We start from the raw sequence: 17,811 nt of genomic DNA, 5'->3' as shown, positions 1-17,811 counted from the left end.
GTGGGGCAGGGAGCAGGCTCTGGGGACATGGGAAGGGGAAGGTGCCGAGGGGAGGTGGGGCAGGGAGCAGGCTCGGGGACATGGGAAGGGGAAGGTGCTGAGGGGATGTGGGGCAGGGAGGAGGCTCTGGGACATGGGAAGGGGAAGGTGCCGAGGGGAGGTGGGGCAGAGAGCAGGCTCTGGGGACATGGGAAGGGGAAGGTGCCGAGGGGAGGTGGGGCAGGGAGCAGGCTCGGGGACATGGGAAGGGGAAGGTGCCGAGGGGAGGTGGGGCAGGGAGCAGGCTCTGGGGACATGGGAAGGGGAAGGTGCTGAGGGGATGTGGGGCAGGGAGCAGGCTCTGGGACATGGGAAGGGGAAGGTGCTGAGGGGAGGTGGGGCAGGGAGCAGGCTCTGGGGACATGGGAAGGTGCTGAGGGGATGTGGGGCAGGGAGCAGGCTCTGGGGACATGGGAAGGTGCTGAGGGGAGGTGGGGCAGGGAGCAGGCTCTGGGGACATGAGAAGGTGCTGAGGGGAGGTGGGGCAGGGAGCAGGCTCTGGGGACATGGGAAGGGGAAGGTGCCGAGGGGATGTGGGGCAGGGAGCAGGCTCTGGGACATGGGAAGGGGAAGGTGCCGAGGGGATGTGGGGCAGGGAGCAGGCTCTGGGGACATGGGAAGGGGAAGGTGCTGAGGGGAGGTGGGGCAGGGAGCAGGCTCTGGGGACATGGGAAGGGGAAGGTGCCGAGGGGAGGTGGGGCAGGGAGCAGGCTCGGGGACATGGGAAGGGGAAGGTGCCGAGGGGAGGTGGGGCAGGGAGCAGGCTCTGGGGACATGGGAAGGGGAAGGTGCTGAGGGGAGGTGGGGCAGGGAGCAGGCTCTGGGGACATGGGAAGGGGAAGGTGCCGAGGGGATGTGGGGCAGGGAGCAGGCTCGGGGACATAGGAAGGGGAAGGTGCCGAGAGGATGTGGGGCAGGGAGCAGGCTCGGGGACATGGGAAGGGGAAGGTGCCGAGGGGATGTGGGGCAGGGAGCAGGCTCGGGGACATGGGAAGGGGAAGGTGCCGAGGGGATGTGGGGCAGGGAGCAGGCTCTGGGGCCATGGGAAGGGGAAGGTGCCGAGGGGAGGTGGGGCAGGGAGCAGGCTCTGGGGACATGGGAAGGGGAAGGTGCCGAGGGGATGTGGGGCAGGGAGCAGGCTCTGGGGCCATGGGAAGGGGAAGGTGCCGAGGGGAGGTGGGGCAGGGAGCAGGCTCTGGGGCCATGGGAAGGGGAAGGTGCCGAGGGGAGGTGGGGCAGGGAGCAGGCTCTGGGGACATGGGAAGGGGAAGGTGCCGAGGGGATGTGGGGCAGGGAGCAGGCTCTGGGGACATGGGAAGGGGAAGGTGCTGAGGGGAGGTGGGGCAGGGAGCAGGCTCTGGGGACATGGGAAGGGGAAGGTGCTGAGGGGATGTGGGGCAGGGAGCAGGCTCTGGGACATGGGAAGGGGAAGGTGCTGAGGGGATGTGGGGCAGGGAGCAGGCTCGGGGACATGGGAAGGGGAAGGTGCTGAGGGGAGGTGGGGCAGGGAGCAGGCTCTGGGGACATGGGAAGGGGAAGGTGCTGAGGGGATGTGGGGCAGGGAGCAGGCTCTGGGGCCATGGGAAGGGGAAGGTGCTGAGGGGATGTGGGGCAGGGAGGAGGCTCTGGGACATGGGAAGGGGAAGGTGCCGAGGGGATGTGGGGCAGGGAGCAGGCTCTGGGGACATGGGAAGGGGAAGGTGCTGAGGGGAGGTGGGGCAGGGAGTAGGCTCTGGGACATGGGAAGGGGAAGGTGCTGAGGGGAGGTGGGGCAGGGAGCAGGCTCTGGGGACATGGGAAGGGGAAGGTGCTGAGGGGATGTGGGGCAGGGAGCAGGCTCTGGGACATGGTATTTGAAGGAGGTGCTGGGATCTGAAGGGGACATGGGAAGGTGGCGCTCAGGGGATGTGAGGTATTGAGAGAAGGCTCTGGGATTTGAAGGAGATGTGGGGAGGTGCTATGGGGATGGGGGGCAGGAAGGGGTCTCTGAGGATTTGGATAGGTGCTGAGGGAATATGGGGTATTGGGAAGAGGCACTGGGATTTGAAGGGGACATTGGGAGGTGCTAAGAGGATGGGAAGGAGCAGGGAGCCCATTCTGGGGATTTGGAGAAGTGCTGATGGGATATGGTCTATTGGGAGGGGGCTCTGGGATTTGAAGGGGATGTGGGGAGGCACTTAGGGATGTCAGGGAATGACAGAGGTCTGTTAGTACATACCTCATATAGTTTCCAAAATTTGGACTAGACTAAATTTAAAGTGATCGGTGTCCTTTCCCAGAGCCAACCTCATCCTTAGGAAATGTTTCTTATTATTCAGCCTAAATTGTCAGGTGCTCAGTTTCATCCCAATTCTTAGATTCCTCCATTAACATCCCTAAATAGTTCTTCTCGCTCCTTGTTGGTTACCCCATTTGTACATGGTTATCCACTTTAGCCATTGTTATAATAAATCTTCTTAAGTCTTTCCGGTGTCCTAAATATTGTTGCCATTCCCTGAATTCCTGTCAAACTGTCTATATCTTTTTGGTGTTCATTTGCCTATAACTGTGTAAGTTCTGTTGTCTCAGCAATGCCACAATGGAGAGGACCTGTTGGCTCCCTGTTTTGTGATATGACATTCACTTGTTTAGATGTTTTATCACTGCCAGCCTATATATAATTCATTGTTTACGCTAATGATAGTGATCCCAATCCTATATCCACTTAGAGGTTATTGCAGGATTAGGGCCCAAATACCTAGAATAGGGAAAGAAACAGACATTAAAGAGATATTAAGAAAATAGGGGGAATACCAGAAGGGAAAAGCCATAATTTAATTTATAAAAATACTGCAAGACTTATTATTATTTGTAAAGTTTTCCAGGATTTTTAGGTTCTTTATAAATTATACTTATAGGTGCTATATAAAGCACAAAGTACTATAATTCTATATTATAATTTGTTAGGAGTTTATCTGCTTTGGCAGCATTACAGTAAACAGTAATGATTTTTAAAATATGTTATTAAAAACCTTGAAGCTATATATCTTAATTAAAACATAGGTATTTTTTACTATGTAAAATGCATGTTAAGCATTTTTAAAAAGAATACTATTAGAAACGCAATGCAGTTACTTTTACTTTAGAACTGGAACTATTTGTGGGCAGCAGTGTTGTGTGAGAGGACTGTTTTGACTGCAACTCAAGAAATATCGGCAGTTTAATCATAGAGATCTTAAAAGAGACAGACTAGAGTGTTGCCCATAAGAGTGTAACATGCCCTCTCTGAATTCCTGTTAAGGGTTGATTTGGCTGCTAGGCAACACAAGCACACTCCCACTTGATGATGTTATTTCAAGAACTTTTTTTTTTTAATCCTATGCTGGTTAACAAGAAAGGATGAAATCAACAGACTTATGCCTGAGCTCTGAAGGGACTGAAGTTATTCTAGCCACATCAAGTGATGAAAAATACCCCCCTGAAAACATCATTGATGGGTAAGATTTGATGTTTAGTTCTTTATGTAAGTGAAGGTTGCTGGAGAAATAAAGTACTTTGGTATCACCAATATGATTTTTTTCTATTACTGGATTTTTAGGCTATTACTTTTTATAATACACACAAAGTATATATTAAAAGAACATTAAGGTGGCAAAGTGAAGCATTCAAAAATGAGGAATTATGAAAATTAAGATAGCCAGTGCAACTTTAATTTGGCTTCCAAATTATATATTCTTTATATGAAACTGTATTTAATTGCCCTGTTCTGTTCATTGCCTTTGAAGCATCTGCCATTGGCCACTGATGGAAGGCTTTTGGGCTAGATGGACCATTGGTCTGGCCCACTATGGCATTCTTATGTTCTTATAAATTTCCTTCTGGATTTTTCTGTGGTGCTCATCCTGGTAGTATCTGAATGCTTTACAAATAGTACTGAATTTTCACAATATCTCTGTGAGAGGAGGGGGAATTTTACAGATGGGGAAATGAGGCACAGAGACAGTTAAGATAAAAATGGCCAATAATTTTGGGTGCCTAATATGAGACCTGACTTTTTTCATAGTATTTAATATTTAATAAAATACTATTGCACTTCTAATAGCACATCTGCCCTTGACTTCAGTTACAGTTGTGAGTGTTTGGTTCTGGAACCTAATGTTGATACCCAGAAAACAAGGAGCCTGCAGTTGCCATCTTTGAAAAGTTTGGTTTAAATGACTTGCCAAGTTTCACAGAGGAAATCTGTGACAGAGGTAGGGATGGAATCTGTTTGTCCAGGACAGTGTTCATCTGTCTTATGAGACCATCCTTTCTATTCTTGAAGTCTTCCGCCTCATTCACTAGACCCCTTCAAGATCTGCACCAAATGAGCAGGGATCCTACAGACAATCTCCTTCACTGCACAACCCTGATTCATTCCCAGAGCACCATCCATCTTGTGCACTGAACGAGGAAGGGATCCTGAAGAAAATAGCATGTGTTCATGTAGCCGAGACTGTATCAAAATGTGCATGCACAAGAAGGTTGAATTAAGGTTGCATAGGCAGCCTTAAGTCTAGAATTTCCTAATTTTTGAGAGCTTGATTTTGGCACCTTGTGTCTCTTTGATGTAACTTTTATGTATAATTTCCTAGCTTTTTAACAAAACAAACTGGATAACGGAGTTGTAGTGACCTTTTCAGGGGCTGGAGCTTTTAGATAAATAGCACAGACTTCTGCCAGGTCAGCTAATGGAGTAAATGCTAGAGCCGTGGTCCCCAATGCGGTGCCTGCGGGCGCCATGGCGCCCGCCAGGGGATTTCTGAGCGCCCGCTGGAACATCTGGGTTGGCCCCGCCCCCGGCGCGCGGCACACGCATGGTGCCGGCTCCAGGCCCGGGACGCATGGGCGGCCCCTCCCCTGGGCGCGCGGCACATGCGCAGGGCTGGCCCGGGGCGCGTGGGCGGCCCCAGCCCCGGCCCCAGGGCACATGTGCGGTGCCGGCCTGGGGCGCGTGGCTCGTGGGCGGCCCCGGGCGCGCGGCCCATGCGCGGTGCCGGTCCGGGGTGCGTTGCCGGCCCCTGCCCCAGGCGCGCGGCACATGCGCAGTGCTGCCCCCGGCCCCGCCCCCAGGCGCCCGGCTCCTGCGTGGCCCCGCCCCCGGGCGCCCGGCTCCTGCGTGGCCCCGCCCCTGGGCACCCGGCACGTGCGTGGCCCCGCCCCTGGGCGCCCGGCAGCCACGCAACGTTGGGGACCACTGTGCTAGAGACAGGATGGGGGAGGGGGCAATATCTGTTATTGGGTAAATATCTTTGTGAAAGGGACACCATTTTTCAGGTGTTAATGTAATAAAAGATTTCTCCTCTACTTCGCCTGTCTCATATCCTGGGACCAACAACAACAGTACTGCAAATAAATATGGAGTAAATGACAGCAGTAATAGGTTGCTTTCTCTCCTTGGACCAGCTACTAGAGGGGGATTAACACAAACTTTGCTTGTGAGTTTCACAGATCTTTGCTGACAGCAGAGTAATGGAGAGATGCTGGAATCTTGGGTTCCATTCCAGGTTCTGGAGTAGAATATTCTTTAGTGGTCAAAGACCTTTTAAGTTCTGTTTACTTCAACTCTGACCCCTCCTGTCTATATCCCCTCCAGCCTGTTTTTGTGCTAGCTCCTCATCCCACTCTCCTCCCTGGATCCTAGTCCTACTCCTGATCTCTCTGCCAAGCTAGACCATGTTTCCTCTCCCTTGGCTCATCCCTTTTCCAGTTTGTTTGTCCAGTTAGTCCCAGTCTTCACTCCATCCAGTCTCATTGCCCCGTCAATCTCCATCTCCCTGCATGACTTCTTGTCGAGTCTCTGTTTCATACTAACTCCTGGTCACGGTCATCTAGCTTTTCCCATTCTTTTCCCCACCTCCATCAAAGCTCCTTCTCCCAATCTCCTGTCCTCACAGCTCCTCATCTGATATGATTTATCTTCCCATCTGCAAGTGTCTTCTAGTCTACTACTACCCCAGTTTACTTTTTCCTGTTGCAGTCCAAGTCTTCCTCTCCATGCTCCTTGTCCTGGTCTATTGCCCCATATTGTTCTTCAGCCCTCTATATTTCAGTCAAGTTGCCTCCTCCTGCTTTTCTGCTGCATGGGCTACAGTAGGAGCATTGAGATCACAGGAGCGACATTGTCCTTGGTCTTAGTTCCCAGGCTGAGCACTGCATTGGCCCATAGCAACCTGGAGGAGCAATTGAGAGACAGTCATACTCAGCTCATACTACTCTTGGAGCATGCTTAACACAGATGGAATCCTTAACAATGTAGCTGCCAAAATCTAAAAGTGGAGCATATATGAACTTCTTTCCCCTGCTACAAGGCGTATAGCTTGGCCAAACCTAGGTGAATTTTCACAGGGTCAGCGAAAATCAAATTTCTAACAATAGGGCAACTCCCTTAGCAAAACATGAAGTTGTTAGAGCTTCTCAGGAAAAGATTGCAAGATTTTTTTTATGTGAATTTGGGCAAAATAATTTATTTTTCTCTAAATGTTTATATAAGAAACAGCTAAACTGTTTTTCTGAAATTCCAAAATTCAATCATAGGTAGACCCACAGTGTGGTAAACTGCAGTTCAAACAGTTTGGCAGAGTTATCAGAAATTGAAAACTGAGTCCTAATGGGAAGTGTTAAGAAACTTTAAGTGTAAGGAGGTGCTACCAGTTCTGCGTATTATAAAACATGATTCTTGTCAAATCCCGAGTCTTCCTAATTGTAATTAAAACCACAAGAATGGTCATGCTGGGTCAGATAAAAGATCTGTTTAACCCAGTATCCTGTTTTCTGACAGTGGCCAATGCCAGGTCCTCAGATGGAATGTACAGAGCAGGTAATCAAGTGATTAGAGCCCTGTGTAAATACAAATTTATGCCTATGGGTGTGGATATCTGCATTATAAATCTATATCTTCTGAACTGCAGGGCTCTCCTGGTAACCGCAGCGATGAAAGGAGCAGAACGTGGGGCTGCTTCTCTCACAAGCTAGTGCCCTGCACCAGCAGCTCCTCCAGTGTGGATGTATTATCCCTAGGCCTACCCACATCCATTCCACACAGATGTCTGTATCTCCTGTCCAGGGCTATGCTGTTGAGTCTGGTGCCCACCCCAGTGGGAGGGGTTGGAGTGGTGTAGCTGCTGTGTGGGAGCTGCTGACACAGAGTGCTGGCTCCTGGAAGCAGCAATTCCCAGGATCTGCTCCTTTTGCCACTGCAGTTCCTGAGAGAGCTCTGCAGTTCATAAGATACCGATTGATATCCACAGATATCTGTATCCATGGATATACATTTGTATCCGCACAGGGTTCTACAAGTGATCCATCCCCTGTCACTCATTCCTAGGAAATAACTGAACTTCTCAACAAAACTTAATTATGAGTGTTTTTTAAAATAGTAACTATTGAGATCTATTCATAGTTTCCAGGATAGGAGTTATCCAAACATTTTTCTTTCAAAAGTGAATTTCCATATTACCATAATATGTGTATTGATATCACTGGAGAACAATGATTTCTATTGTTACCAAGAAAGGTATCCTGGGCAGGAGCAGTGCAAACTTTCTCCAACCTTTCCATTAATGTATTTCAATCCTGACCTGGAAGAGAGCAATTCAAGGAACCAGAGTATAGCCCATTTTCTATATCTGATTGTTGTTATCCATATTTGTTGAGACTACTGAGTTAATAATTTTTTCACCTATGAACTGGACTGTGATCATCAGCTCATTTCTCATAGACCATCACCTAGCTGTCAGATAGTAATGATATTTTGTCACTAGAAGCCTGAGGCTGTTTGAACTAATGATCAAAAAATAGAAGATTCCATTTCCTTGTACTGCTTTCTACTCTGAGCCATTCAGTCTCATAACATTTTGCTTTTTAATTGAAATCCAGTTGTATTTTTATTAAAAATATTGAAGTCTGTGATCTATATCACCATAAAAAGGTGAGAACACTATTTTACAGTACTCAAAAACTGAAAAAATGCCTGAAGTTGTAGCACCCAATTCATTATGAAATAGCTTAAGTCAGTGTTTCCCAATTTTATTTGGCTACAGAACCCTTTTAAACTCGAAATAATTTCATGGAATCCCTAATAACAGTCTTATATCTGGAGCTGAAAAAGTAGACCACAAATAAGTAAGGATAATAATAAACAAATGCTAAATAAGGTCATGAGATCAACATTTATTTTAATTGCACATATTTAAAAACAAAATGTTTTAAAATGTCTTTGCAATTCAGCAGGTACGAAATAACTATTAAATAATATTTTGTTGCATAGTACACACTGGGTATCTGGAGCATCTTTATTTCCATTGATTGTGAATCCAAATGACAAATAGTCCTCGGCATACCTGCATTTCTTATTACTTGGCTGTAATTTTTCATAATTAGCTTGAGCTGCCTTGGTATTTTCCTTGCTGGTTTCAGTAACAACAAGAGTGTTGGAAGTACTCGCTTTTTTCTTTAAAGTTCCTTCTTTTAGCCAATGATCCACGAGGAATTTTGGAATCAATAATTTAAATTATATGTGTAGATTCTATTAACTTCTTGTATTGTTAAAGTCACCCACGTGATCCACGCACCCTAACAGTGAGTACAGGAATTTCCAGTGCTATATAACACACGATTGCACCACTGATTGACTGCACATGCAGTGCTGAGTAATGAGTAGAATTTTCTTGCAGAACCCTTATTTTCACTTTGCAAAACCCTGGGGTTCCACGGAATACCATTTGGGAAACACTGGCTTAAGTTAATGCATGCATGCAATCTGAGAATAGCTTTTGTCCTTAATCACTATTTCCCCTTTGTTTAAAGTAAATGGTAAATCTACCCCAATGTGAAAAGATTGTCATTGACTCTTCATCTCCAAACAATTCCACCATGGGATTTGTTTCATTATGTAAAAAATATGTTCAATACTGCACTAGAGGAGTATTCACAATTAAGGAAGTTAAGCATATGTGGAAATCTTAGCAAGATCAAGGTCAAGGATGGTATATTTAGAACAGGCTCCAGAAATCTATATTTACAAGGTACTTATAATGTAGAGGTTATGATAGTTACAGCTCACAACTGACCAATGATATGCTGGGTGTGTCAGCTATGGCATAGTATGTAGTTATGAATTGTCTATCTGTGCCAGAATTCTTTGTTATTGAGGGCATGAGAAATCCAGCAGAAAGAAGAAGGGTATGAGGAGGGATTGACAACAAAGTTGATCTAAATAGGATCTTTCTAGGTGAAAAGTCACTCACACACATATTTTAGACAGGTTGTTGAACTGAGTGGCCAGTGGGATATCAGTCAAATATCTGGGAATATTCTGTGATGAACAGGTTTGTAAGCAGTAAAGAAAATAGAGGCTATTTGTAAGAGATAGAGAAGCTATATAAATGTTGATATTTAATGGCTGTATATTGTTTCTTGTGAAAATAACCTAATTATAAATTACTTTGCAGATCTCATTTTTATATAGCTATTGTACCTAACATAATAATTAAAAAGTTGTATTTTTTTTTAACAACAGAAGTTCAGAAACATTTTGGACAACAACAGGAATGTTCCCCCAGGAATTCATTATTAATTTTCATAAATGTGTAAAAATCAGCAAACTCACAATCCAGTGTTACTTAGGTAAGAATGCAATGTATTCATGAACTGTGTTAATTTTCTCAATAGTAGCACTTTCTTAACTAAGAGTTTAAAAAATAATCCATAAGAATGTAACTAAACCAGCAAACTAGTGCTCCTTTGAGTCCAGTATGTTGCATTGACCAATTGGGGAAGCAAGATATGCCAGAGAAGGATGAACATCTTTCCTAATAGCTCTGGCTTTTGTGCATTATACGATTATGGTATGTTGAGGAGAATTATTTTTCCCAACTTGAGGTAGATATGCTTTGAAGCATGAGGAAGAATTGGCCTGATGATTTTAATCTAGGTAATATAACTTTATTGTACTAAACAACTTACCTTATAGAATCATAGAATTGTAGACTCATAGGATTGTAAAAAAACCTCAGGAGGTCATCAGGTCCAACACCCCTGTTAAAAGCAGGACCAATCCTAACTAAAGTCTCAGAGCCATGTTAGTCAGTAACTAAAAAAACTTTAAAAACAACAATGGTCCTGTAGTACCTTAGGGTATGTCTACACTACCCCCCTAGTTTGAACTAGGGGGGGGTAATGTAGTCATACGGAGTTGCAAATGAAGCCCGGGATTTGAATTTCCCGGGCTTCATTTGCATAAAGCCGGCCGGCGCCATTTTTAAATGCCGGCTAGGTCGGACCCCGTGCCGCGCGGCTACACGCGGCATGGACTTACTAGTTCGGATTAGCTAGTTCCACGAGGCGTACAGCTAGTTCAGAGAGGAAGCCTAATCCGAACTAGCTAGTCCGTGCCGCGTGTTGCCGCGCGGCACGGGGTCCGACCTAGCCGAAATTTAAAAATGGCGCCGGCCGGCTTTATGCAAATGAAGCCCAGGAAATTCAAATCCCGGGCTTCATTTGCAACTCCGTATGACTACATTACCCCCCCTAGTTCGAACTAGGGGGGTAGTGTAGACATACCCTTAGAGACTAACCAAAATATATAAATAGTATAATGAGCTTTTTTTTCCATCTGAAGAAGTAGGTTGTGCTCACGAAAACTCATGATACTATTAATATATTTCAATCCCAGCCAGGACTTTGTCAAGCTGGGACTTAAAACCCTCTAGGGATTGAGACCATTGCTCGTCATTCTGTCATCTGTCAACACTGAGAACAGCCTCTTTTCATCCTCTTTGGATCCCCCCCCCTTCAAGTAGTTGAAGGCTGCTATCAAATCCCCCCTCACTCTTCCATCTGTAGACTAAATAAGCCCAAATCCCTCAGCTTCTCCTTGTAAGTCATGTGCTCCAGGCCCCTAATCATTTTGGTTACTGTCCACTGGACTCTCTTCAGTGTGTCCACATCCTTTCTGTAATGGAGGTCCCAGAATTGGACACACTACTCCACACGTGGCCTCAACAGTGCTGAATAAAAGGGAATAATCACTTCCCTAGATGTGTTGGCTGTGGCCCTACTGATGTATGCCAATATGCCATTAGCTTTCTAGGCTACAAGGGCACACTGTTGACTCATATCCAGCTTCTCATCCACTGTAATCCTGGTATCCTTTTCATCAGAAATGCTGCTTAGAGAGTAGGTCCCCAGCCTGTTGGGATTCTTCCATCCCAAGTGCAGGACTCTGCACTTGTTATTGTTGAACCTCATCAGATTTCTTTTGCCCCAGTCCTCCAATTTGTCTAGGTCGCTCTAGACCCTATCCCTAACCTCCAGTGTATCTATCTCTACACCTAGTTTAGTGTCGTCTATGAACTTCCTAGGGGTGCAATCCATCCCCTCATCATGGTCATTAATAAAGATGTTGAACAAAACCAACCCCAAAACCAACCCTTGGGGCACTCTGCTTGAGACCGACCATAAACCAGATATCAAGCCTTTGATCACTACCCATTGAGCATGATGATCCAGCCAGCTTTCTATCCACCTTATAGTCCATTTATCCAATCCATACTTCTTTAAATTGCTTGCAAGAATACTCTGTGAGACCATATGAATTTGCTGAAATCAAGATATGTCACATCCACTGCTTTCCCCATATTCACAGAGCCAATTACCTTGTCTTAGAAGGCAGTCAGGTTGATCAGGCATGACTTGCCCATGGTAAATCCATGTTGACAATTTCTGATCACTTTCCTCTCTTCCAAGTGCTTCAAAATGTATTCCTTGAGGATTCCTCACCAGGATTTTTCCAGGGACTGAGGTGAGGCTGACTGGTCTGTAGTTCCCTGGATTTTCCTTCTGCCCTTTTTTAAAGATGGATGCTATGTTTGCCTTTTTCCAGTCATCCAGGATCTCCCCCAATCATCACAAGTTTTCAAAGATAATGGCCAAGGGCTCTGTAATTACATCATCTAACACCCTCAGCAACCTCGGATATATTGCATCCATCCCAATGGATTTCTGTATGCTCAGCTTTTCTAAAAAGTTCTTAATAACTTGATCTTTCTGTACTGAAGACTGCCCACCCCATTCCCTAACTATGTAGTAGTCTGGGAACTGATCTTGTCTATGAAAACAGAGGCAAAAAAAGCATTGAGTACTTCAGCTTTTTCCATATCATCTGTCACTAGGTTACCTCCCCATTCAGTAAGGCTGTGTCTAGACTTGCCAGCTGTCTACACTGGCCGCTTGAATTTCCGCAAGAATACTGATGATCTCATGTAAGATCATCAGTGTTCTTGTGGAAATACTGTGCTGCTCCCATTCCGGCAAAAGTCTTTTTCCGAAAGACTTTTGCACAAAAGGGCCAATGTAGACAGCACAGTAGTGTTTTCCGCAAAAAAGCCCCGATCGCAAAAATGGCGATCGGGGCTTTTTTGCGGAAAAATGCGTCTAGAGTGGCCACGGATGCTTTTCCGCAAAAAGTGCTTTTGCGGAAAAGCATCCTGCCAATCTAGATGTGCTTTTCCAAAAATGCTTTTAACGGAAAACTTTTCTGTTAAAAGCATTTTTGGAAAATCATGCCAGTGTAGACGTAGCCTAAGGGTCTCACACTTTCCCTTACCACTTTATAATTGCTAACATGCCTATAGAAATCTTTTATATTACCTTTCACATCTCTTGCTAGCTGCAATTCCAGCTGTGCTTTGGCCTTCCTGATTACTTCTCTGCATGCTCAGGCAATGTATTTGTACTCTTCCCTAGTCATCTGTCCAAGTTTCCACTTCTTGTAAGCTTCCTTTTTGTGTTTAAGCTCACCAAAGGTTTCACTGTTAAGCCAAGCTGGTTGCCTACCATATTTACTTTTCTTACTGCACGTTGGGATGGTGTGTTCTTGTGCCTTCAGTAAGGCTTCTTTAAAATACAGCCAGATGTCCTGGACTCCTTTCCCCCTTATGTTAGTGTCCCTGAGAATCCTGAGGGAGTCAAAATCTGCTTTTCTGAAGTCCAGGGTCTGTATTTTGCTGCTCTCCTTTCTTCCTTTAGTCAGGATCCTGAACTTGACCATTCCGTGATCACTGCTGCCCAGGTTGCCACCCATATCTATTCCCTTACGAATTCCTCCCTGTTTGTGAGCATCAGGTCAAGCTTAGCATGATCCCTGGTTGGTTCCTTTAGCACTTGCACCAGAAAGATATCCATAACAGTCTCCAAAAACTTCCTGGATTGTCTGTGTCCTGCTCTGTTGGTCTCCCAGCAGATGTCAGGGTGATTGAAGTCCCCTATCTGAAGCAAGGCCTGTGATCTGGAAGCTTCTGTTAGTTGTCTGAAGAAAGTCTTGTCTACCTCATCTACCTGATCCCGTGGTCTATGACAGACACCCACCATGACATCACCCTTGTTGCTCCTGCCTCTAAACTTAACCAAAAAAAACCTCAACAGACTTTTTTCCCATGTTTTACTGGAGCTCTGAGCAGCCATACCTCTCTCTTACATACAGTGCAACTTCTTCCCCACCTGTCCTTCCTGAACAGTTTATGCCCTTCCATGACAGTGCTCCAATCATGTGAGTCATCCCACCAAGTCTTCATTATTTCCAATCAAATCATAGTTCTTTGACTATGCCAGGACTTCCAGTTCTTCCTACTTGTTTCCCAGGCCTCTTATATTCATGTACAAACATCTATGCTAACTAGCTGATTGACCTACTCTCTCAGGGTGCATCTGCACAGCTCCCTCACCTCGAAATAAGCTACTCAATTTGTGCTATGCAAAATGCGTAGCTTTTTTTGAGATTATTTCAAAATAAAGCATTATTTAGACAAAACCCTTAACCTTTGTGGAATGAGGGTTATAGGGATACTGGAATAGCGCGCCTGTTATTTTGAAATATATTTTGAATTAACAGGTGCACTTAAAGACGCAGAATAGCTATTTTGGGATACCAGAGGTAGACGTAGCCTCAGTATGAATCAGGGGTCCTCCTCTGTTGTACATTTCCTCTTGTGTTTCTTCCCAGTATCCTACTTCCCCACTTACGTCAGGACTTGTTAATGATGATAATAAATAATTTGCTTCAAATAATTCTGTAAATTAATTATATGTTTAATCCAAAAAGTATTTTCTCTTTATCTATTTTGAATGTATTAGGGATGTCAGTGGTTAACCAGTAAGCATCACCCTTATCCAGTGATGCTCACTGGTTACTCATTAACCAGTGGCCTGGCTGGGCTGGAGCAGTCCCCCACCAGTCGTGGATGGAGGGCTGCTTCCTACAGCGGACCTGGCCTGGTCAGAGCAGCTCACTACAGTACACCATGGGGGTGGAGGGGTGGGGGAGAGAGAGAGAGATCGCTTCTGCCCCATGTAAGTGATTAACTAGTTAAACATAACATTTAACTGGTTAACTGATTAAATGGGATTTTACACCCCTAGAATGTATTGCTTTTTAATTTCGTAGTATAAACTTCTATCTCCTTTGTTTATACATTTAAACCTCCGTACTCTGGATGTCCCTAATCCAGGAACACCTGTAGTACAGAGAAAGAAGCAGCTTTGCATGCAGCTGCTCCCCCTCCGCTCCACTCCAGTTTGGGGAACGGCAGCATGCAGTGCTGCGTCCCCTGAGACTTTTCTCAGCCACTCCCAAAATGGCTGTGTGTGTGGGGCGGGGTGTCTGGGAGCGGCAGAGAGTGCAGAGCCATGTGTGTCCCTGGGAGTGGGGCAGCAGGTGAGTGTTCCACCCCCTCACACCCTGTTTCCCAGGGTTACCAGATTAAAGAGGTTTAAGTGTGTTTTGTCAAATTTTTATAATAATGTGAAAAAAGATATAAAAGAGTAAGAGAAATATTGTGAGCTCAGGAGCTAGGAACTCAAGCTTTAGCTAATCTTGGGGAAATCACTTAAATAGTCTTCCATTTCCCCACTTGTAAAATGAGGATGATGATGAGATCACCTACCTTCCCAACAGGATACCATGAAACTTAACTAGCCAATGTTGGTAAAATGCTTTTAAGATGAAAAGTTGATGCATGATGTTAAGTACTGTTAATAATTAGTAAATCAGTAATATGAAAGTAGGTAAATTTCAGTGCTCATTCTATGCTGATTTCTTTTTAAATATATTTTAGTACGGAGTTTAAGGATTGAGAAAAGTTTATCTAAAGATCCAGTAGATTTTGAAGAATGTGTTGAAAAAGGTAAGTAACCAAATGTGGAACCCCTCTGATTGGGTGGAAATGATGTTGGCCTTTATGTATTTGTTCATTCATTGTCTTAATATCTCCACACCTTAAGAAGAATAAAGTTTATAACAATTTTATAAAAGTTGTTTATTTTAGTTTATAAGATTTGTTTGGTATACTGGAAATGATTGTGATTGACTGTTTTTATTACTATTGACATCATCCATAAAAATTAATATTCTGTTAATGTTACCAAAGTGACATGCTAGAAATCCACATGAAAATTATATGTAAAAAAAAAAAAGTATGACTTGAAACATTGTAACATAGAACTTCTTTGTTAAGAGTCAAAATATTTTCCAGAACACAACAACTTATATTAGAATAATGTTAAATTGAGTACTGTTTTGTGTTCAGTAGGTATTTGAGGATAGGAGTATAGATTGATACCCCTTTTGTCTCAACCCCGAGTTTTGTAAATTTAAGTTTGTATTTGAAAGTTCATTATTTAAACTATCAAGAAACACTGTTGTAAAAGTTGCATTAATTTTTACACGCTGGGCTTAATCCTGCAATCCCTGATGTATATGAGTAACCTTCCTTATGTGAGTGGTCCCATTGATTTCAGTGAGACTGCTCACATGCAATAAAGTTACTTTGTATATAAATGTTTACAGGATTGGGCTTTGTATTGTCTCCTTTGGCATCAAGTGAGGATGGTGGCATAATGAAAACTAGAGCAGTAAAAAGTTTAAAATTCATGTTTTTACAGAATTTGAGTCATATAGTTTTTGACATTTAACCAATCCTTGTTTAGAAACCCTTGTCTTATGCATTTTTTAACTTTAGCATGAGCTCTAAAATTAAATGTGTGTAGATATTTGCTAGATCAGAGCTTTAGCAAGTCCAAAAATGATACTAAAATACTGAAATTATGATGATGATCTGTTTAAACTGTGACTACATGTAAGAAAAATGGAAAGCATTTGATCGTGTGATAAGATTAAGTGTTGATGCCTGTATATTTGAACTATATTTAGTGTACTGAGGATGTTATGAAGAACTGTGAATAACTATGGCTATGTCTACACTACAGGTGTGTGCGGACAGGAAACAGGATTTTTTTGTGCAAAAACAGTCTATCGAAAGAAGCACGGTTCCCTGGTGGTCATTCTGTTAATGGCATTCAGAGTTTTTTTGCGAGAGAGCGTACATGCAGTCTGGATTCTCTCTTGTGCATTTGCGATGCACTTTTGTAATGTGGATGCACTCTTGTGCAAGAAGTTTTTGCGGAAGATCTCTTCTGCAAAAAGCTTCTTGCGCAAGAAGCCTGCAGTGTAGACGTAGCATAAGTTGGATCTTGAGCTAAGTTTGGCCCTTTATGTCCTATTCAAAAAGGAATAGCTTCATTCCAATCTCAGCGTTATCATTCTTGTGACCTGAAGTTGGCCACTTAACCTCTCTCTCTCTGTTGTCCCAGCTATAAAATAGGGGTATTTGTTATTTCTGTATTTATTTGTATTGCCTCAATTCCATAAATGACAATTGTGAGGATTATTTTTGTATGGAACTTTGAAAATAGAAAGCACTATATAAGTGCTGAAAGTACTACTCATACATTTTATTTTATACTCAAAAATTAAAAGCATATTTGAGTAGTAAAATGCATCACAGTTTTTATGCCCCATAAGGGCACTTAAAAAGCCAGTTTAATTGTTTATATATTTAAATTAGAACATTACTAACATTGTTTTTATTCTTTAATCATCTTGTTAAATATTTTTGCATACAGTGTAGACTTACAATCCTTAACTTCCAGGAACCTTCAAGTCCAGTGGAAATTTATCACAGCATTGTAGAAATGTAAACTCATTGTTTGCTATAAAATTTATTTTCTAGATTTACAATACACAGAAGGGGCACTTCAAACAGAAGAATTTTCTGTGAGTATATTCAACATATAGTATTAGTGACACATGTAATAGTGGTGGATAGACTAGTTACAAATGCCTTCAGTCAACCCAATTTTTACATATTATTTTAGAGTTTAAATACATCCCTACGTCTTGGATATGTGCTTATATGTTATGTTATGGTATAAATATCTGTATAGCCAGATCTCCTAATTTTGCTTACTATCCATCTGAAGAAGTACAGTAATCTCTCTTGGCCCAGCTGTTGTCTTGAAAGCTTTGTGAGTTCCAGTGCTTTAAGGGAAACAGAAGGGCTATTTTGGATTCCTGTAATCAAAGGAAGTTCTGTAAACTGACATGTAGAAATGTCTTGATCCCTCTGCTATATATTAAATGTTAAACTTCTTTACAGAAGCCTGTTGAACATTTATCTTATTACAATAATGAAAATAAGTGCTTTGTCTCTTCTACAGCTTCCTGAATTCCAAGCTACCTACTTGCGATTCATCATCAAATCTGCCTTTGATCATTTTGTTTCAGTGCACACAGTGATGGCAGAAGGATTAGTAGATAATATTTAAGAACAAATTTAAAGAATTGCCTCAAAACTACTTTGCAATGATATTTGTAGTATAAAACATATGTATATTAATAAAACATTATATTTACATGGA

General features: G+C 43.5%; 1 protein-coding gene across 4 annotated transcripts in view; it reads left to right on the top strand.

The window, feature by feature from the left end:
- IFT25 (intraflagellar transport 25) overlaps window positions 1–17,811 on the top strand; it is a 23,181-nt gene extending 5,370 nt beyond the window's left edge. Inside the window, exons 1-6 of one of the 4 annotated variants that reach the window (XM_089780436.1) lie at window positions 1,996–2,370; window positions 3,417–3,515; window positions 9,578–9,684; window positions 15,171–15,239; window positions 17,124–17,167; window positions 17,611–17,811. In XM_089780436.1, coding sequence (XP_089636562.1) covers window positions 3,418–3,515; window positions 9,578–9,684; window positions 15,171–15,239; window positions 17,124–17,167; window positions 17,611–17,718 — 426 coding nt within the window. In that variant the 5' untranslated portion in view covers window positions 1,996–2,370; window position 3,417 and the 3' untranslated portion in view covers window positions 17,719–17,811. Of the gene's footprint in view, window positions 1–1,995; window positions 2,371–3,412; window positions 3,516–9,577; window positions 9,685–15,170; window positions 15,240–17,123; window positions 17,168–17,610 lie in introns of those variants that run through there. The other 3 variants (XM_089780435.1, XM_075936024.2, XM_075936025.2) reach the window with 3 other exon arrangements.

The sequence above is a fragment of the Pelodiscus sinensis genome, chromosome 9 (assembly GCF_052426305.1).
Source record: "Pelodiscus sinensis isolate ZL-2025 chromosome 9, ASM5242630v1, whole genome shotgun sequence".
Taxonomy (NCBI): domain Eukaryota; kingdom Metazoa; phylum Chordata; order Testudines; family Trionychidae; genus Pelodiscus; species Pelodiscus sinensis.
The sequence above is the reverse complement of the archived record's forward strand: the minus strand, read 5'-3'. Positions and strand labels throughout refer to the sequence as shown.